The sequence below is a fragment of the Lygodium microphyllum genome, chromosome 14 (genome assembly GCF_053477565.2).
Source record: "Lygodium microphyllum isolate KBCC chromosome 14, Lygodium_microphyllum_v1.1.10, whole genome shotgun sequence".
Lineage (NCBI taxonomy): Eukaryota > Viridiplantae > Streptophyta > Polypodiopsida > Schizaeales > Lygodiaceae > Lygodium > Lygodium microphyllum.
In genome coordinates this window covers 93,225,683-93,248,467 of record NC_141148.1, presented here as the reverse complement: position 1 = coordinate 93,248,467, position 22,785 = coordinate 93,225,683, and the positions used below count along the sequence as shown (strand labels likewise).

General features: G+C 42.3%; 1 protein-coding gene across 1 annotated transcript in view; it reads left to right on the top strand.

Moving 5' to 3' along the window:
* Positions 1 to 16,200, top strand: part of NBS1 (nijmegen breakage syndrome 1) — a 219,384-nt gene extending 203,184 nt beyond the window's left edge. The window contains exons 9-14 of the mRNA XM_087693122.1: positions 14,136 to 14,328; positions 14,431 to 14,525; positions 14,617 to 15,012; positions 15,130 to 15,191; positions 15,620 to 15,719; positions 15,821 to 16,200. Of these exons, the coding sequence (XP_087549248.1) occupies positions 14,136 to 14,328; positions 14,431 to 14,525; positions 14,617 to 15,012; positions 15,130 to 15,191; positions 15,620 to 15,719; positions 15,821 to 15,907 (933 nt within the window). The 3' untranslated portion in view covers positions 15,908 to 16,200. The remainder of the gene's footprint in view (positions 1 to 14,135; positions 14,329 to 14,430; positions 14,526 to 14,616; positions 15,013 to 15,129; positions 15,192 to 15,619; positions 15,720 to 15,820) is intronic.
* Positions 16,201 to 22,785: the final 6,585 nt, after the last annotated feature.

Here is a 22,785-nt window from a genome sequence, read left to right as displayed (position 1 = left end):
CTGACTGAAGAACTCTGGCCATTGCTGGATGGTAATGAGATGGGCAAACGTCGTAGGATGTTGGTTGAAGAATTGGTCATAGGCCCCCTAAATTTGCCTTGGCCACAGGTTCATGTTTCATGCTCTTAGATTGATGGGTCCCTTTAGTTCATGCTGGCCATTCCCAATCATCTTATGTCAGATTATGTCCATGTTAATGAGGGTAAAGCTAACTCATTACTGGATGGGGATCAAGTAGTTGCAGTCATGGGAATTGACTTGGTCTTAAAGAAGATTGTTGCGTTCCATGAGAGGGCAACCATCTTTTACTTTACTGGAAGGACTCCTTTGATCAGTAGAATTCGTGCTTGGCTGCAGTCCATGCTTGTCAGTTTTGATTAGTGCTCAGATGATGCTTCAGGGCATATGCAGGTCCCTTTGGTTGAAAGATTTATGATGGACCGAAGGGGTTCTTTGAGATTCTTTTTCGTTCTGCGGAAGTACGTGCTCTTAGTATGCAACACATTCCCTTGTTTATGGATAGGCAGCTAGTTCATGTGGTCCCTTGGAGGCCCATGGCCGAGTTTCAGGAGGTGCTGAGACAGAGGCATGTCCAATTCGGGTAGAGGTGGTTGATTCCCCTGCACATCTTTGGAGAATCCTCCCTCTGGTTTTGAGAATCCTTGGGGAGGTTTTGGTGAAATCTGAGCTGGCTTCTCGCAATAGGAATAGGGCATGTATGCTTTGGGATACAGGGAAACCTCACCTGACAAAAATTTGTTTTGAGGTTCCAGGGTTGTAAACGTTGGTGTATGAGTTTAAATGGGGTACTTTTGCTGGACACTATTTCAGAAATGGCCAGTTGGGCCATTTCATTTCGGAATGCGACAAAAATACAGAGGTAGTGGGACAAAAATATTGAGGTAGTGGAGCGCCCTATGGATCCAGACATGGAAATGCAAGACCACCACCCTCAGCAAATGCTTCAGGCCAGTTAGTTGATCGTGAGCAGCTCTCCCAACATGGTCGTGATGATGGCAAAAAGGATGTTTCTCACATTGGTGTGGAGCGTGCTTCTCTTGCAGTTGGGCGGAATTTGGCTCCTCAGGAGGATTCTTGGGTCATTGTGGTTCGTCGTAATGCCAGACAAGATTCTCATATCCACCGCCGCCCCCAATCACTCAGACCTTTCAATGCAGAGGTAGGGGATTTTATATGAAACCTCAATCTTTGTGTGCTCCTGCATTGGAAGATAAAAGGACTTCTGATTCTACTTTGCGCTTTGATGCACGTGGGAGGCTTGTGCCTCCTTCGGATTTTTTCCGTTCCCAGCAATTGCAGTTTCATTCCCGTGCTTCGATTGCAGGTTTGCAGAGGGCAGATCTTGTAGATGTTATCCGAAGTGAAATGCAGAGATTCAAGGTTGCCAAGGCTGTTGATGTAAAAGGGAAAGGAAAAGCTGTGGTTCAATAGTTTTTCTCATTTGTGATTAATCATGAAAATTTCTTTGTGGAATGTGAAAGGTATTTCTTCGGGCAACAAGTAGTATTGGTTGTGGAAAGTTTTGTTAGCTGGAAATTGGGATTTTTTTTGTGCGGTGGAGCACAAACAGCACGCTTTGGCTGGATCTTCTTACATATACAAGGATTATGTGGTATTTTTTAGTGGTCGAGCTCCGCATAAAGCGGGAATTATATTGGCTGTCAAATCTTCCCTGCCACCATCGTTAGTTTCTCAGGACCCTCGCGGTTGATTTGTGATTTTGGAAAAACTTTATGAGGGAGAGATTTTGTGGCTTGTGGGCGTGTATACTCCTACTACAAGGGAACGTCGTCAACTTTGGGATGACCTGCATTGCCTTGCCATGGCCCGTCAAGGCTTTGTCATGGGTGATTTTAATGCATGTGTATCTAGGGATTAGGTGACTTCTCCGCATTCGGTTATGGATGGTCTTGAGCGACAGGCTTGGGATGCTCTCACAGCGGTGTCTTTGACTTATCGTTCTTTTCAACATCCAAATACTTGGGCCAGACTGGATAGGATTTACATTTGTCAGAGTGATTCTTTTCTTCCTACAGTTATTGATACGTGGGTGGAAAGTCAACATGTTTTGTCAGATCATTACCCTTTGGTCTTGGAAATGAGCCACAGACCTGTTCATGCATTTAAGGCTCTCCTTGCTCGTTTGCCTCTTCATTTTAATCAATCTTTTCTGCAGCAAAACCAGTTTTTGGAAGGTGTTTAGTAAACTGATAGCTTCTTTTAGCTAGAGGGTCCTATCTAGAGGAATGGAAGCATGGGCTGTTTTTAGGGATAATGCGCCAGTGTTATGTCGACAATATGGTATTCAACATGCTTTCTCTTTTTGAGCTGAATTGCAGCATGCCCAATCTTTATTGGCCCATTCCTTGTCTCTGTGCTAGTCTGGGGATTCCAATGATGACTTGGTCACATGCATTGAATGGTTGAAAGACAGGGTTCAATCTCTTCAAGAAGAGAACTATGCAAAATACAAACTGCTAGCCAGAGCCGAAGCTTTACACGATAGTAATTGTCAATCTCATCAATTTTTTGTTCGTTTGCATCAGAAATATGCCCGGGAAAATATTATGCGCTTAATGGATGGGCAAGGTGTTATGGTGAGTGATCTTGCCTCCATCATTCGGATGAGTGTAGACTTTTATAGGTCCTTGTTGGGTCTGCAAGAGATTCTCTCATATGCTGTTTACTTTGCTCGAAGATATATTTGTGACCTGGTTAGTAATCAGGTCAAACCAGAATGGGTGAACTTAATGGAGGCTGATATTTCAAAGAAGTGTTGTCCCACTTGTCTCAAAGGAAAAGTCCTGGTTGGGATGAGCTTCTTAATGAGCTGTTTTTAGCCCTTGTGGAACTTCTTAAGGACCCATTAACTAGCCTGTGTCAGTAAGTGTGGAATTTTGGTATGATGCCTTCAAATTGGAAGATTGCTGTCATTAGTTTGTTGCCCAAGGTTCCCTCTCCAGCCTCTTTGAAACAATAGAGACCCATTTCTGTCATGGGCTCTTTATATAAAATCTTCTCCAAAATTATTGCCAACAGATTGCAGAAAGTATTTCCGCACGTGGTTCATCCATGTCAATACGGTTTCATTGTAATGAAAGAGACCTAACTGTCCTAACTAAGGGGAAGGAGAGAGAGAAAGACTGCAGGAGAAGAGGGAGAGGAGAGAGATAGGCAAGAAGAAGAGAGAGAAAGAGGGAAAGAGGAAGAAGAAGAAGAAGCCATGGAAGCTTGAGAAGGTGAAAAGAGAGTTTCTTGATAATTTTTGTCATGCCTCAAAATACCCTCTTACACCTTATATACTGTCAGTGTGACTGGTATGTTCCCATGCCATGTTCTCGTGATCCCCGTTCATTACAAACCATCCCGTCTCATAAAGTTTGTCTTAAAAAACAAGGGATGTGGTCATGTCCTGTAAGGGTGTGCTGTAGGAAATCAGCCATAACTTTGTGTAAGAAACTCCGAATGGGACAATTGAGGTGTCATTACGGAGCCCATGAGATGTACTTTTAGCCCATGTGGGTGGGGCGGGGCTGCAATTAGGTCAGGACCAAAACTGTTACAAAATAGAGGACTGTCCAGGAATTACTAGTGTGCTGTCCCAGATGGTATGGTTGGAGAAAAACAGACATAACTTCCTCTAGGGAACTCCGATCGGGGCAAATAAGGTGTTGGCACGGAGCCCTCGAGGTGTGCTTTCAGTCCATGTATGGGGGATGGGGCTGAAAATGGACCAGGACCAAAACTGGTGCAAAACAGGTGGCTGTCCAGACGCAGACTGCAGCCCAAAACAGATGTCTTGGTTAAGTTCCAGTCAATACAGTCTCCTTGAGGTGTGGAAATTCATCCAAGATAGATGCTGGGCGCCAAGAGGCTTCCTCTATTGGTAGGCCTTGCCATTTGATCAGGTATTTATGTATGGAACGGGTGCGGAGTTGCTTTTCATGTTGCCCAATGACCGCTTCAGGAATATACTGGATAAGGCCCTCCTCATCTATGGGTGGTAGCTCCTCTACATGATCTTTGGGAGTGCCAATGAAAGGTTTTAATTGGCTCACATGGAAGACATTATGGATCTTAGTAGTGGGAGGGAGTTGGAGACGGTAAGCCAAGTCCCCGACCTTTTTAATGATTTTGTAGGGCCCATAGTAACGGTGTGCCAACTTGTTGCAAGAACCGTCATTTAGTGTAGCATAATGGGACTTGGGAACCTTGAGGAGTACCAATTCACCCTCTTGAAAGTCAAGGGGTCTTCTTTTTGCATCAGCATGGAGTTTTATGTGCTCTTGAGCCCTTTTGAGGTTTACCTTGCATTGTTGAAGTAAAGCTTGCATACGGTCCAACTCTTCTTTTCCAAGGGGGTTGAGCTTTTCATTGAAGATCACGGTAGGAAGAGGCACCCGATAACCATACAATGCTTCGAAGGGAGAGACTCCAATGCTCGAATGAGTGGAGTTGTTGTAAGAAAATTCAGCCAAGTGCAGCCATATATCCCAAGAATTCTGCATGTCATGACAAAAATGTCGCAAATAGGTTTCAAGCCACTTATTGACTCGCTCGATCTGCCCATCCATTTGGGGATGATATGCTGTAGACGGAGCCAATTTGGTCCCCATGGAGCTGAAAATTGTCTGCCAAAACTGACTCATAAATTTGGTGTCCTGGTCATGTACTATGACGTAGGGTAAGCCATGCAACTTAAAAACATGCTCCATAAACTGAGTGGCAACTTGAGATGCTGTAAACTGAGATTTTGTAGGGATGAAATGGGCTGCTTTAGTGAGTCGGTCAACTACCACATAGATGCTATCCCAACCCTTCTTGGTTGTAGATAAACCAGTGATGAAATCCATGGTAATGTGGGTCCATTTTCCTTCGGGGATAGGTAAGGGTTGCAACAATCCACCCGGTTTAAGAGTGCTATCTTTATTTTGTTGACAAGGGACACATCTAGACACAAAGTCTTTAACATCCCGCCATAGGCCTTTTCCAATGGAAGCTTTTTGAAACTCGGTCATATGTTTTGAAGACCCCTAGGTGGCCAGAAATCGGTGAAGAATGCATCTCTTCAAGGATCCTTTGGGTGAAAGGAGAGGCATGGGGAATCACGATATGGCCATGGATCCAAATGAGGCCGTTGTGGAGCTGATATTGGGAGTTGTCATCCATGACACCTTGCTGTAATTTCTAGAAAAGAGGGCTGAATTCAGCATCCAGCAAGTATGCCTCTTGGAGCTCTTCAATCCAATCATGGCGGAGTTCAGTGATGGATGAAACCTTGCATACCCACATGCGAGAGAGTGCATCAGCCACTGCATTGTCCTTGCCACGGGTGTGGGTAATCTCAAAGTCATAGTTTTGTAGGGTAGCCACCCATCTACGTTGTTTGGGAGTAAGGTTGGGCTGAGTCAAGAAGTATTTGAGCACACGGTGGTCACTTTTCACCTTAAATCTGCTGCCGTACAAGTAATGATGCCACTTTTTGATAGCATGAATGACTGCCAACATCTCCTGATCATAGACATGCAACTCTCTCTCTTTATCATCCAATTTTCGGCTCTCAAATGCTATTACCCCGTGTTCTTGCAGCAAGACTGTACCAATACCCCGTCCACTAGCATCACATTGGATGGTAAAATCCTTTAAAAAGTCGGGGCATACGAGGATGGGGGCTGAAGTGAGCAAGTCTTTCAGCTGCTGAAAACTGCGGTCAGCCAATTTATCCCATAGGAAAGCCTCTTTTTTCAGCCTGTCTGTTAACGGTGCTGCAATTGTGGCATAATGGCGAATAAATCTCCGATAAAAAGAGGAGAGGCCAAGAAAACCACACAAGGAGGTAGTGGTAGTGGGGGTGGGCCACTCCCGGACACATTGCACTTTCTTAGGATCAGCTTGGATGCCTTTTTCACTAACAATGTGTCCCAAGTACTCAACCTCTGTTTGCATGAAGACACACTTGCTTTCTTTGGCAAATAGCCGGTGCTCTCTTAGTACATCAAAAATTTGCCTGACACGCTTCAGATGCTCATGCAGTGACTTGCTGTAAATGAGTATATCATCAAAGAATACCAACACAAACTGGAAAAGCTGAAAATCTGCAATTTCTTTGATTCCTTTCAAGTGTACAAGCTGCCCATGCATTACAAACTCCATATATAGCTGAGAGAAGTCCATAGAGATTTTTCCCAAGTGCTGAAGCCAACCACATCCCAAAACAACATGCACGGGACCCATATCAAGGGTAATTAAGTTCATCTTTGCTGTGTAATTTTCGGCCAGCATAAGAGACACTTGTGTGCATATATGGGAGCTCACTTCCTCATTTCCATTGGCCACTTGAACCCGAAGAGGTTGCTGTAATTCAATGGGAACACATGTCAAACGGCCAAGAGTCGATTTATTCACAAAACTGTGCATATTGCCACTATCTATGAGAATGTATACACTCTTGCCATCAATGTTACCATGTACTCGTAGGGTGTTCGGGCTCCTAGAGCCGGTCCATGCATCCATGGAGATCGAGCAAGCTGATATAGTGGTGAATGAGGGGTGCCAAGGGTCATTCCCAAGCATGTCATCAATAGGGCAGCCACCGGGGTCAAAAGGGAACCCGTCCGGTGAGTCATAAAACTGATCGGTATCAAGATCCTCTTCATATTCAGCATTTTCAGCAAGTGTCATCATGGGAGAGTTGTCATGCAAGTCCTCTTCTAACTTGTCACTATCTTCTAGCACATACATGCTATTAATCTTGACAATGGCGTTCTTAAAGGGGCATTTGGATGCATGATCAGTCGTGTACTTATCCCCGCATTTAAAGCACAAGCCTTTAGCTTTTCGATCCTTGACAACTTCAGGAGGAATGAATTTTTGACCGTTAGGACTGAAGCTATTCCGTGTCTTATTTTCAGCATATTTTGGGTCACTTTTGGAGGGTGGTGCTGTCCCAAAACTACCATATTTTCTTTCAGCATTAAAAGTGGGGTAAGTAGGGATTTTGGGGCTGCCATTCCTTGCATTGTTGCTGTGATAATTACTAGCATATATAGGTTGCCTAATAGGATATCTTTGCTGTCCTGCAATGGGCTGCATGCCCTCATTGCGACGGTATTTCCGACCATAGCGTTCAGCCAATTCTATGGCTGCAAACAGGGTGGCTGGCTTTTGAGCCCTTACATCAGCTGAGAGATGCGCATCTAGCCCATAAATGCATTTATGCAATTTGGCCTCATCACTGTGACTGCCTCAACATACATGGATAGGTTCATAAATTGGTTGGTGTACTCCCTCACGGTGAGATTTCGCTGATCAATACCATTGCCTAGCCAAGCGTTCTTTTTCCACCGGGGAGACAAAAACTTGGATCATATGCATCTTGAACTCTTCCCAATCACAAAACTGTTGATTTTCTCTTTGAACGAATCTCCACCATGTGTGGGCAAAACCTTCTAAATGAAGGGAGGCAAAAGTAATCTTCGCCTCATCGGTACGGGGGTAGATGAGAAAATAGACTTCCAATTTAGAAGTCCATTCCTCTAGTTCAGCTGGGGATGAGGACTGTCCATTAAATTTAGTAAACACAATCTTGTCACGCAGCTCATTTGGGCCTTGCTGCCCATGAATGCTATGTGCTACATGCTGCCCGTACATGCCTTGCTGTCCAATCCCCGGCTGTCCAAAATTTCCATGGGTGCCATGCTACCCTTGCATTACATGAGGACCAAATTGCCCATTAGGACCTTGCTGTCCAAAATGTCCATGCTGCCCAAAACTGCCATGTGCATGCTGCCCATTACCGTATGCATGCTGCCCATTGCCATGTGCATGGTGCCCATGTACTCTGTGCATTCCATGCTGCCCAAGATTTGCATTGGAGCCATTCCCTTGAGTGTGCAAATAGCTTCCGTTACGGGGGAGTTGGGGTGCCAAGGATGGGCTTGAAGGATTCGTAACGGGGGAGGAAAGGAGGGGTTCATCATGTCGGGTGGAAGGCTCACTCGTCTCATAAGTGCTATGGGGAATGCCATGGGTACCACCGAGACCTTATGGGCTACGCCCGGTCTCCAAGGGGGGAGGGCGGTTAGCCTCACGGGGAGGGACATACTCCTTGGGTCGATCCGAGGGGGGGGGCAATGGCGGGGATGAGGGCGCCCATGCGCTCTATGAGTAAGTCCATCTTGGCCATCATCTTTGAATGACGGTGATCCTAGCGGGTTTCCATCTCCCCGTGGCGTTGCTCCATCTCTCGATGTCGTTCAGCATGATGGGTCTCATGTTGGCATAAGGTTTGGTTGAGCATAGATAAGCGGTCTATCTCGGGGGCACCCTCTTCAAACATGTCTTCACCATCCTCCTGGGCTGAGCTAGGATCGTTCATTGAGGCACGGGATTCCCTTATTTCACGCTGGAAGTCCTCCTGGGCCTTTGCTTTATCCTTGTGGCCTGCCATCCCAAGTGCAGTTCACCAGACCCCTTGTTACAGAAATGACGATATCTTGAGCTAGAAAGCTCCGATCACCAAACTTTTTGATTCAAATGAAAGCCCTCGATCCCCTCTACGAGGCTATGTAAAAATATCTCTGATAGTAAATGATCAGGGCTTTGCTGTAATCACTTTTTGTGGGCTGACTGTGTAGGACTGCTGTCTGTCCCACAGTACCTCTGGGCACAAAACTGAGTGTATCTCCCAAACCGTAGGGCGGAATGGGGAGGTTTTTAGTTTAGATCGAAGGGGAGGATGCCCTCTTCGAATCAACCTATAGAGCCCGCACTCAATCACACAAGAAGGCTTTGCTATAATCAACTTTTGCGGGCTGACTATGTAGAACTGTTGTCTGTCCCACAGTACCTCTGAGCTCAAAACTGAGCGTATCTCCCAAACCGTAGGGCAGAATGGGGAGGTTTTTAGTTCAGATCAAAGGGGGGAATGCCCTCTTGGAATCAAGCTATAGAGCCCGCACTCAGTCACACAAGAAGGCTTTGCTGTAATCAACTTTTGCGGGCTGACTGTGTAGGACTGACTGTCTACAATACCCTGCAAAGACTCCCTCAAGGAGCATACCTTGTCCTAATGGTGAGGAGCTTATTCCAGACATCCAGGGCCTCAATGGTGGTTCTCAATGCCACATAAAGCCATACATCCTTTGCATTTGTAGTTCATTGGTGAGACCATTTCCATGACTGCATACCTTGCCCTTCTTGCATGCATCCACCGTACATTTCCAAGTGATTCATGACATTACTAATGCATGTAGAGGGTTGTAGACTCAAATGATCAGGGCTCAGGCTATTCCATCAAATGTACCTGCACCTGCAATAATTCTTTGGGCTCCGGATCACTGGGAGGTGGGCAAAGTTCCCCCCGGGCCGGGTTGTGCACCCCTTCAGGGTCTTTGATGGCAAGGGGGGGTCACCCCTCTTTTGTCTTCCCACCTCGCCTAGCATCGGGCTTTTCCTCACCCGGAATATACATGGCAGGTATGGCATCAACTTAGAAAACTGTACTTATAGTCAGCTGAAATTCCGCAGCATTCACAACCTTGAGAAGGTGGTAGCCAAGGAGCAGGCCGCAAGGAGAGTAGTGGAACAGTGTAACCTCTCCAAGTACATAGAGAAGTTTGCATGGGAACCTAACCACACGAAGTGTGTGGAATTTTTGAGAACATATAACCCCGACCAAGAATGGGAAGCAAGATCTCTGAGGTTCTTGGGCTTGAGGTTCCATGGCAACTTGGAGGAAGGAGGAGAGAGAAGGTCTTCTTGAAAAGTAACTGAGCTTTTGGCCTTCTCTAACTGTGCTACACTCCTTTTTGCCCAAAACCCTCAAGAAACTTACATGAAAATTAGTGACGACCTGTCAAATTTGTCTGCCCACCTCCAGATGTGTCCATGGTACTTGGGAAAGCTCCAAGAAAGGCTGCCATAGTCTTCAAGAGGGCTGACAGCTTGCCTGAGTACTCCTATGTACCTGTGAGAGAGATATAACTAGAGTTTTCTAACTGTGGGAAACTGTGAGAGCCCTAAATCTATGGGAAAAGAGAAGGATCAAGGACAAAGCTCTGACACCACTTGTAATGAAAGAGACCTAACTGTCCTAACTAAGGAGAGAGAGAAGGACTGCAAGAGAAGAGGGAGAGGAGAGAGATAGGCAAGAAGAAGAGAGAGAAAGAGGGAAAGAGGAAGAAGAAGAGGAAGAAGAAGAAGAAGCCATGGAAGCTTGAGAAGGTGAAAAGAGAGTTTCTTGATAATTTCTGTCATGCCTCAAAATACCCTTTTACACCTTACATACCGTCAGTGTGACTGGTATGTTCCCATGCCATGTTCCCGTGATCCCCGTTCACTACATTCATTAAAGGTCAGAATATAATGCACAACACTTAACTAGGAATTGACTATGCCAAAGCTTTTGGCAAGCAGGTTATTATGCTTCAGTTGGATATTGAGAACGCATTTGATCATGTTAGCTGGTCATTTTTGCGGCAAGTAATGTCTACAATGGGTTTTGGTCTCCGTATGATTTCTCCGGTTGATACCATTAGTCAGGGTGTTGTGACTCATATTGCTCTAAATGGAGGGATAATGGAGGAAATTGCCTTATCTTAGTCTCTTTAGCAAGGTTGTCCTCTTAGCCCTTTGCTGTTTGCTTTGGTAACTTACCCGATGCTCTCATTATTGGATAAGTCGGTAGCTCAAGGTGAGATAGTTGGCTTATCTCTTCCCTACGGTGCCCAACTTGTGGGTCAATCTTTGGCAGATAATTCTTTTATGCTCCTCAAGGCTGATCACACTAATGTTAATTGGGCAATGGTGGTGTGGAATCTTTTTGCTTTGGCATCGGGTCTTCATATTAATACTCATAAATCTACCCTTCTCTCCTGTACGGAGAATGATCTGCAAGCCTTGGGCTGGAATGGAATTGTGATCCCAAGAAGCAATATAACCAGACACTCGGGATATCCTATTGGTGTGGAGGTAGCTCCTCATGCCTTGCTAGATTGGATGGTCTCCTGGATTCATGAGAAGTTCATGTACTGGAAATCTTAGAGCTAGCCTCTACATGTCAGACTAAAAGTTGTTCAATGCATCATGATCAATATGATTTCGTTTTTTCTGCCATTGCTTCGTTGGACTAAGAAGTCCCTTTTGGAATTGGTTCAGCCTATCAGATTCATGCTATGGAAAAAGAAAGGCAATCATTTGGGTCATGTATGGATTTCGTGGCAGCATGTGACTACTCCTAAAAGGATGGGGGGTGCAGCCTTGTTGGATGTTAATTTGCATTTGGCCACTTTGAGGCTATTCCTTTTGCAGGCTCTATCTATACAGAGTCATTCTTGGTCAGATATTGCTAAATTTTTCATAGAAAAGACAGGCATCTCTCATGGTAGCACGGTTATTCATGCTTTATGGTGGCATGTGCTTAATTCCACGAGGCCTATTAAGGTCTCCCAGTCTTTTCTTCTTTCTCATTTGATTGTATCTTGACAGGAGATGCTACGCTTTGTAGTTTGGCACTCTCCTGATATTCGTAAGGAGGAGAATTTGATGCAAGGAGAAGTACTAGCTTTCTCAAGGTTGTTGGATTGGCCGCATAAAGATTTGCAGTGAGAAAAGTTTAATCGGATGTCTCCGTTGGGGTTGCAGACAATCCTTGATGGTGTTATTCTTGGGCTGCCCCGCCTTTACTCTTTTAGGCATATTTTACCTGCATTACAACCATTGTATCCATGGCGTGATTGGAGATTTGTGCTTCCTAATGATTTTGAGAAAAGGTCAGCTAATCAAATATATCATCAGATGGGGGAAGCCAAGAGATGGGTCATTGGGAAAGTTAGTAAATTATGGCATCTTCGGGATAGCAAAAAGAAGTGGCGGGAAAGATTTATCCAGCTTTGGAAGTCTAAGGTTCTGTATCAGGGTAAAGTGTTCATGTGGAGGCTGCTTATTGGGGGTCTTCCAACGGGAGATGTGCTCCGTGGCCGAAAGATCTCTACAAGTCGTGTTTTCTGCACTACATGTGATGAGACATTGCTTCACCTCTTTGTCTCTTGTCCTGTTGCTCAACAGATCTGGAGTTTCATTTCCCGAGTGTGGTCCTTGGTGACTCAGCACCGCATACCAACTTGTTGGTGGATTATGGGAATATGTCCTCTATGTCTTCTTTGCATTCAAATTATTCGTGCCTTTTTCATTTCCTTAGATGGACAGCCCTGTGGCATATATGGCGTACTCGGAATGCCTTTATTTTTGATTCAACATCGGGCATCCATGGGCATGTTGCCCGTGTGCGTGGTTTAGTGCTATGGAAAATCTCTTCTATGATGTCAGTTGACGTGGTTCTTCTTGATATTGCCACTCCTTGGCTGGCTATTGTTCGCTCTACTCCAGCTGTCCTTTTTGTGTGAATTATTACTATTACTCATGTAATAGGTTGTTCTGATAGCCTGCCAGCTTCATTATAGTTGTTTCCATGCTATTTGGTTGGCTTGAAGGCCTGATGTAAATATCTCCATACATTAATATACTCTTGTTTATGAGAGAAAGAGAGAGAGAGAAATTTTTATTACCTTTTATGAAAAAAGAGAGAAATTTTACATTCGACCTCGAATGTACCGAGACACATTGCTAGGCTTAAAGGTCTCTTGCATTGGCAGATAGATCTCATTCGGCACTCGGACTTGCTCCCTCGGGAGCTCCCTCGGGAGGACTTACTTCCTTGGCATATGGCAATTTCCTCTGCGTCTTCGCCATGACTTGTGTAACTTTTTCCTAGCTTCGTACTGGGATTTTCCACACGTTGGCTTAGAGCCCTCGTGTATCTTGTAATCATGTAAACTTGTACCTTTTTTTTGTAATTAATCCAATTACCTTTTACGGGAAAAAAAAAGAGAGAAATTTTACGGGAAAAAAGAGAGAGAGAGAGAAATGAAATGATATATTAACGTCTACAAAAGACCAAAATGACCTATGAGACCATGAGTTACAATCATGTGTATGATGGTACAACTGTCTACGCAAAATATGTAGCACAAAGCAAAATAAGAAAGGAACTAACTACGGCTATGTGTAAAACATAGAGTTGGAGGAAATGGAGAATAAGTTGTTGTCAACGTTGGAAGAGCAAGAAAGGTTGAAAGGTGAGATGAAGCGCTTGGAAGAGGGAAAAGAAAAAGCAACCCAAATGTGGAAAGAGCAGGAGCCAAGAATGGTGGCTTTAGCCCAAAGACAAAACAAAAGTCTAGAGAAAATGAATCAATGAGCCAAAGAGTGGGTAGCTAAGAGCGAGGAAAGAGTGAAGGACTTGGCAAGCCCTCTAGCCCATGCAGAAAGCAAGAGAGTGCTAGCAGAGAGCAGGGCAGAGGCTGTGGAGATGAGAATGGTGGGCCAGCAGCGTGCTTTTCTCAACACCATCCTAGATATCACACAACCAGAAGAGGAGGCCATGGAAAGTGACCATTTTAGTCACCGTTTGTTGGCCGTAGGCATATGGGAGGACCAGGTGCAGTCGGCCTATGTCGGACAGCGAACCAGACGGGACCGGACATGGCGGACGGGACTGGATGGGTCGGATGAGTTGACCCGTCTGTCGGACGTGGACAATCCTGGTTTATGAGAACTTTCCAAGCAAAAAGACCACGAGTCACAAAACATTCATGGCCACTCCAGATTTTTTACAGCCAAAGATGAAAGATTGTCAACATGATTGTTTGAATGGCATGTTTGGAAGGTGAAATGCAGCAGGTGTCAGGCAGGCAATTGAGCCACACAGTACTATTCCAAAGGATGGATTTAGCAGATTTAAGAATAAATAAATAAATAAATTTTCATCCATGTGGCTGAACTTGATTCACTTCCTACAAGGTGCTTCAGGGTGGTGATCCAGAGAGGATGAGGGAGCACCAAGAGGCTTTCCTTTGCATCTGGAAGCCATATCCTTCTTGGCCAAATAGAGAAAGATGGATCACTGGTATAAGCATCTCGTCTTGATTGAAATGTGAAATGGGTCTTTTGCTTGTTAGACAAGGAAGTTTTTATATGGATGTTGCAAAAAGAGGAAAACTGCTTCTACAAGTCTTAAAGAGCCATATTTACATCTCTTTAATGTCATTTCTCAGGTTATACAAAATTCAAAGGAAGAGCTCAATGATGGACTGCTTATTTTACCCACATTAGAGCCAAAAATTGAAAGGTGGTTGAGCTCCGAAGAATTGAAATCTGTCTCTCGCCTTCGTAAGACAAGTGAAACAAAACTTGTCGCAGCAATTTTAGCAGGGAAGATTGATCATGATTCCTTTGAAATTCCAGCAAGTGGGTGGTTAAATATGACCTGAATTCAGAACTCTTATCTGCCATTTCACTGTGCAGTCTGACATGCAGGGAAACTAAGATTTTCATCTCTATGGCATACAGATCCAACTGTTTCTGCTTCGTCTGATGAAACTGTTGAAGCTTCTCATTCAGACATTAACGACTCTGAAACCATTTCTTCAAAAGTTGTAGGAGAGGTACAGCTAGTTTATACGATTAAATGTGAGCATTTTTATCTTCATAAGTCAAAACAGCATGATGATAATGGCCCTTTGTTCTTCCATTTAGTTCAAGGCAACATCTTTCAGAGCACCCATATCAACCAAGGGGCATGTAAGGGTCTCTTCTACAAGAACCAAAGATGTGCAAGATCATAAACCATCCACTGCCAGCTTTCTTGGGTCTCATCAGCTGAGCAAAAGCATGGTTGCTCCTAGTACAATACGGATATGTACATCGAATGAGGACTTTAAGATTATCCAGAAGCCTTTAGGATTGAGCAATGCTAGCCTTCCAGAAGAGGACTCTGCTGATAAAAAGCTCAATTCTCTCGAAGAGAACATTGCTGATTCGAAAGCTGACATCGAGTACAGTAAAGATCTTATTGTCCGGAAGGAGCCACAATTCACAAAGGAAGACCCTTTTGATACAGGCCCAGTGCAGAATTTCAAGCGCTTCAGAAAGGTCTGCAAATTAAGAAAAGTAAAACCTCCAATATGCAGTCACTAACTTATATAATATAACAATATGAACAGCACTTATTTGCAGTGTTTGAGCCAAAATGTTATGCGTTTGGTGCAGAAACATGCTATATCTGGGAACAGCTTTGCTACGCTCATACCTTTTGCAAAAGAGCCATACAGGTATTCTTCAGCTTTTGTGTGTAACAACATATAATAGATTATTTGTTCTGCTAGACTTAGTTGTTTTTGGGATCATGCATTAAGTCTGGCATTGTCCTCAGGATCATAATCAGCTTAAGGGAGAGTCACATGATTAAGTTACTATTCTTGGCATCAATGAGAGTTGGCTCACTCAGCACAGGGGGCAGCCTGGTTTCAGGATTCAGCAGAGGCCCCATAGATCACTTCGACATGCTTGGTAGCTTATGGAATCCGTTTAAAGAGGATAATGCTATTGTTGTTTTCTAGAGGTTTAGCAGTGCATGGCTTGCTAGGAAGGGATAGAACACAAAGAACAACATATGTGGAGCATTGTTGCATAACAGTGAGTTTGTTCCTTTTTATCATATTGGCTCCTGGAATATGACAATACAATTGAACTCGTGCAGAGAATCAGATTACAATAAGGAGGTGCAAGAATACATGCAGCAAGAGAAGAAGCGCAAGCAGGCTGAAGCTCTCGCAGAAGACCTATTCAATGCTGAACAGGTACAATGGTTCTTTGCACAGAGATAAGTATCATGTTTTGAGTTTCACTATGACATGCAAAAATGGTGATGGTTTTGTGCAATGGCATCTGTCAAATGCAGCTCAAGCGCCAGAAAGGGGCAGGGACTTCTGGTTTACTAGCAGTATCATCTCAGCAAAGTCGCCTGGGAAGAGCCAAAGCTAGGTGAAGTAGTTATAATCCTGCAGTATACAAGAATGGAGCACTGAGTATATTTAACATTAAGAGAATAGATGACTAGGCTCCTTTGGACATCCGAGAAGCCACATGGCATAAAACACCCTCTAAAACCCGGTAATAGTCTAGGTAGTAGGCATACTAACCATCTATAGCATTTTGATATCTCTTGGCCATCCAATTTGTAACATTGAAGGCATTGTCTATATTTTCTATCTTTTACAAAAATGGTCTCAACAATGCTCATAGAAACTTCTACTTTAATAGTTCATTTTCACTTGGCTAGTTTTTTGAGCTACAATCTTGTGTTGATTACTCTCTTGTAATGGTTTCACAAGACTCTACAAGCATTAAACATTATGGAACCATATGATTGACAACAAACGGATTTGGCGAAATAGGAATGTTGAGTGTTGGAAGTTTGAGTAGGAAACCACAACACTTAAGGGGGAGGTTTGAGTGTAAGTGACAAGTGGCTCTTGTTCTACATGCAAGGCAAGAGGGCAAGTGAGGGATAGGAGCAGCAATAGGGAAGACATGACTTTGTGATTGCTTTTATAGGTTCGGTTCTTTTTAATGAGTAGATGAAGGAATGATTCACAAATACTTTCCAAGCTCAATGCAACCTGGTTTGTTGTAAGTTTTCTTTGCAAAGGTTTTTTGACAAGTGTGGTTGGGCTCTCAACTAAATATAGATTGTGTGTTCTCTTGCTCTTTAGACTTTGGGAACACAATTTGCATGGTCGATTGTCAAAGTACACTTGGTATAGGTTGTCCTCCCCAACATGCATGCGATGTATGAAAGGAAAGTCGAATCTATTGGAGTTTCCCTTGACAAAGTGTTATAAGTAACTCCTCTTCATTATAACCCTAACAATGAAAAAACATGCATCCTTTGGGACTAAAGAGGAGCCACTAGAGGTGTTTGAATTACATGACGAGAGGTTTCAAGATCTATTGGGAGGTTGTAGAGTTCCAAATGCTTATCATCATTACCACAAAACAAGCCTTAGAAAAAGGAGATGCCTTAGGGGAATGATGCCAAGGACATGGACATGCAATCTAATAAGGAAAATATGTAGTTAGATGGCATACAAGCATATAACAAATAGGGAAATAAGGAGAATAAGACCTCTCAAGAAATTTCCACAACACTTGTAGGTGTTTACCAACATTTATGTGTCCTTGGGAAATTTGGATCCTAATACTTAATTGCATTTTGTTGACGGATAAGAGGTCAAGCAAGAGAACCATAGTTAGTTGGAACATTTGTGATCTATCCTCGAACATGAGATGAAGATTGTGTATGCACCTATTGAGGAAGAACAAACCATGTCTTAGAGCTACAAGAAATTAATTTTAGAATGTAATGCATGTTGGATGCAAAGGACGTGTGGTATAAATGCTTTTACAAGTGTGTAGACAATGGGAAGAGATGGTATCATAATGGTGGTTAAGGGCTCACTCAAGCTTCGATTGTATTGCATAGATGATAGTATGAATGCTATTGCTATTCACATTAGCATTGAAGCGGCAAAATAGATTTGCTTTGTATATGGATCCAATATATCTTATTTCTAGGAATAGGTTTTTGACAAGATTAATAATCATATGCTGCTCTCATATGGTGATTGGAATATGACATATTTTAAGGACAAATCTCATGAGACTAACTATATGATAAGAGATGAAATATCGCTATGGTAAGTGACAAATTGCAGATGCAAGCACACTCATCCTCCATATTCATGAATTGGGGTAAGTGACAAATTGCAGATGCAGAAAGCTTCATTAATTAGCACACTCATCCTCCATATTCATGAATTGGGGAATCTCCCACATTTCAATAGTTAAAAAGTGGAGTCTAGATAACATGTCCATAAGTGTCTCAAAACCTTCCATATAACCTATCAATGGAATGTGTTTTTGAAATTGAATTTATTGAGCTATTGAGTGCAACATTTAGAGTAGTGTTATTTAGGTTATAATAAAAACAACTTTTTTTAACCAGGAGTCCCTTTTTTTTTTGGAAATTTCCCAAATTCACTAATATTGTGTTGGAACTTTCACTTGGCAAAATGGCCACACAAATGACACATGGCAAGGTGGGAGACTTGGCTGGTTTTACACATGCAATGTCTTTCTTTTGAAGTAGGTAAAGTCATTTGGATGACATGCCCAACTATGATGAGGGCCTTACCCCGTTTAAATTAAAATTCTTCTCTTTTGAGAACAAGCAACTTGTGGACAAATTGAAGAAGTGCTATGTGGAGACTTGTTGAAAGCAATAGATCATGTTGTTAAATGATATAGGTGTATGCTAGCTATGATAGAAGATCATGTCAAAGTAGGCAAGTATCCAAATTAAGTTAATCCCCAATAATGAGCAACAAAATCAATGGAGCCATTTCAAACACTCACTAGTCTTATCAATATGGATTTGGATGAAGCTTTTGATAGAGTGAGCTAGAAATTTATTTTGAAAGTGTTAGAGTGGGTTCGATTTGGTTCAATGTTTTGCAAGATGGTGAGTGCACTTTTTACAAATTGAAGATGTGGCCATGCAAATGATCTATGAGGAATGGGAGATGTAATAGGTTGTTTTACAGGCCTCATAAGCCTAGGGAGCAGTTGTGGGAAACCAATGTATTAACATTGCAATCTATAGGGATCGTTAGGCTTGGATGCATACTATTCTTATGCAATATATACCTCAACAACATATGCTTTTCAACAGCAAAAAGTCCATTAGTGTTGTTCTTATAAAATAAAACCCCTTGAAATACCTAGGCTAGATGATGAGTGTTGTGATACATGAGCTCAATTATAGTGGGGCATTACACTAAGTCCTATCACAAATAGACAAGCAAGAGATTCTCTTTCAATAGCTAATGTGGAATAAGTGTGACTATCTCATCAAGCTTGAGGAAAATATCTAACAAGTATTATTGGGACATGATTGTAAAAGGGCATTGAGGAAATTCGTGAAGTGTTTTACATTGAGGATGGTCATGGATACCATTTATAGACTCCCAAAGGGGACAAGCCTATGAGCCTAATGACATTAGTTCTTCTACATATGTTTAATAGGGCCATATGTGAGGCTTTTAAATAGTTATCACACTATAGTTCCTCTTTACTTAAAGTGCAAACTCCATGATCCTTGAATAATTATTGGATTGTTATGATTAGCCATTGCTTATGACTCCTTATTGAGCATGGACTGTGACATTAGTAGAGCTACATGGCATAATGGTTTTAGGAGGAAATTCAATATATTTGATCATATTTACATTTAGAGTTATTGTAGATGAGAGGCGTGCACATGGTAGGAGGACTTGTTATTGCTTTATGGATTTTTACAAAGCCTTCAACACTATTATGAGCCAAGTTTATGGGGAGGCTATAGAATGTCGAGTGTCATGGGAGATGTAGTGGATGATTTATGCATTGTATAGGATAATAACTAATAGAGCATGCACTTGTATCAACAAGGCTATTAGATAGAGTTACCCCATTGTGGTGAACTAGTGGTGCTTAATGGCACCCATTTTTTTCGTATTGATATTTGTGAGATGATAATCTATATAAACATGGAGACTTTAATGCAATCCTCATTGGGTCACAACAACTTTTGGATGCCCTACAAACTTTTTGTATACATGAAGACCTTTCAAAAAAACTTGGGAAGGCTAAGGTTATGGCATTTAAAACATGCTTAGAAAAATAGATGAGAGCATTGGTTTAGTTTTGAAAGAGCCCATTGGTATTCTTGTATCACTCACATATTTGAAATTGATCCTTAAAGGGCCATAGTTATTCATGTGGGAGGTTGTAGAAGCTAGGTTAGCACACCATATTGCAATCAACATAAATTTCATGTGAGGGATGATGTGCACATGTATATTTCTAGGAGTCATCCACCAAAACATGGCTTTTCAATACATTGGTCACACTAATAATTTAGTATAAGTCGAGATGTTAGGATCTATCATTTATCACATGAGAAGAGAGCCATTTGTATAGCAAGATGAACCAAAAATGGTAGGAGGCCATTGCCTTTTATTGATTTGAAGAAAGTTTTTGCTACTCGATAAAGCTATTATATCATAGCTAGGTGCCACATCTATGATTATAGAGGTCCTTTTCCAGGTAGTGACATTCATTTCCTTTGGAGATCATGTGATCTCTCACATCATTGATCTAGCACTCATGTTCTACAAGAATAATGGATTATCAAGAAAGCGATAACCACTTCTATTATGCCAAGTTATGCACTTGGTTGAGCCCACATTGGATGAGAATAGACATGCTTCCACCGTTTTTCCACAATTGCCTTAGAAATTGCCATCAAGATTTGACTAGATTGATTAAGATGGGATTAGATATTGAGAGAGCTAGAGTGAGCCCCCATGCAATACTTAGGTAAAGAGGTGGTGGCATCATGTCAAACACATTTGTTGCATGTTTCTTAGTGTAGATTTGTCAACAAAAACCAACAACATACATGGCACACACCTCTCAGAGTCTTTGATGCATTATTGGTCAAATCCCAAGCTTATAAAAAATGTTGTAAATGGAGATAGGGAGATATGAGGGTATTGTAGAAAAGACTACATTTACAATGTCTAGTGAAGGTGAAGTTAGAGGAGTATTACATATGCCATTATAATGTACATGTATTATGAGATCATAGGTTGGTACCACTACCTCTTATCGGAGGGATATAGATAGCGTTCTTGGGTCATGGAGTAGGAGCATCATGGACCTCTAGACTAACCTGGACAAAGTGTGCTTATAAACTTCCTCACTATTATTATCATCAATAGAGTCCTCATAGTCACTTGATGCTTACTGAAACACTTCAAGCCCTCATGTTGAAGGTTTTGTTGTATCACCTTATAGGAGTTATTGGGACTAATGGATATGACATCAATGTTACACTTTATGGACATGCATTAGTGCGAGTTTGTGGTCACTTTTCGATCTTTTAGCATGTAGAGAGAGTTTGCAATCCAGCAATGAGAGGAGACGGCTTCCTTGATGGAATTATTTTCCAAAAACCACTTTCGTATTCTCAAAAAATAAATTTGGCATTTTTGATATTGTTAGTTTTGTTGAAATGAGTAGAGTAATTGTTCAACATTTTCTCTTATAGAGGGGAAAAACGATGGTGAAAGCCTCTCCTCGTTTGAAATCTTTGAGTGCTCTATTCTCATTCCTTCCCTCTTGCCTCTAGTCTATTCTCATTCCTTCTCTCTTGCCTCTAGTCTCCACTCAATTGCACGTCTCTGCCCTCTATTTTCTTACTCCATGGAGGTGTCTTCTCGGTGTAGAAGACCTAGTGCTTCCATCGAGTCCATAGTCACTTTCAATATGCTCTATGAGCAGGATAGGTGGGTTCCCTTGACCATAACAAAGGGAAGTTGGATAATCATGCAATGAAGAAAGCTGAAGAGATCTTCAATAGCAGCCAATCCATTTTTATCATGGTGGAAGGGTAGGGTAACGAATCTTAGCCTTGGTGGCTCCAAGCAAACAATCCAAGAAATATGTATGTAGCATGTTTTCATACATAAGGAGCTTCACCTTGAGCCCACGGCCTCTAATATCCCTCTCCATAGACCTAAATGTCGGTGCATTTTGGTTGCATCTACTTTCTAGTATGAATGAAGATCTATGTTTCTTATTCACATTGTAACTGACAAGACCATTTGATGTTAACAGACTTGTACCCATCAAGCGTCTGGTAGTGGTAGCCACAATAAAATATGTGGTAGATGTTCTAGATGTCATCCACCACCACGGCTTTGTTTTAGCGAAGAGCTTTACAAGAGGGGAGGACCAAAGTGGTACTAAGAGAAGCATATTCTTTTATGACCACTTTTACATACCACCTTCCTCCATTAGGCAATGGGGAGCCTTGTCTAACCTTCCCCTTCCAGATTTCAAGAGTAGTGGTTGTTACCAAATTCTAGAATACACAAGAGTTATAAGTGCAAAATATTCCATGAGGTGCAGAAATGCCTAAAGGCCAACATTTTAAGCAATCAAAGAAAAATATCCACTTTTATGCCTATATCCATTTTCTTGGACTTCTTCTCCAGCATTGAAGTCAGGACCTCAAGAACCATGTTCCTTGTGAAGCACCCAATTGGCTGCTGCAGACACAGTATCCTAGAGTTTGTGGATACAGGCTGTTGGGATACAAAGGTACAAGATGGAATCACCTGCAAGGTGCAACTAGATACTATTGTCTACAAGTACATGATTGCCACTCAAAACTTCATCATAATATTTTTGTATAGAAGATGGCACCATGTTTGTGGGAAACTGGTGCCAGTAGACTAAGATATGAGGGAATTTTTTTGGAAATTGATTACAAGTCATTGATGTTTGGTTGGATGGTGAACTTTTGATCATTATGAAGGTAGGGTCAATGTGAATTGAGGATGGACTTGCACAATGAAGATGTCCAACTTCCTACTTCATTTAGGTTCTATGTCGATAATAAAATGGTGCATTGCTATTTGCATTGTTTATCTTGCTTTACATTCACATTATCAAAGGCATTGTTTGAATCACTTTATCTCTAACTACTCTCTCGATGTCTATCAAGTCCTAATAAGAAAAGAAAAGAGATTTGCATGTAAAGAGATAGCAAACAATGCTATGCATTTATGTTGCCATTAGCAGCCCTCGCAAAGCTACCTTCGAGACTACACAATTACAAGACAACATGCACTTATTGCAAGATTCAAGGAGATACACTTGAAATCAAGGCTTGGATTGGAAAGAGAGATGCATGTCATTATCACCTAAGAAGTCCATCTACACTCAGCAATCACAAAATGAAGCTAGGTTCACTCC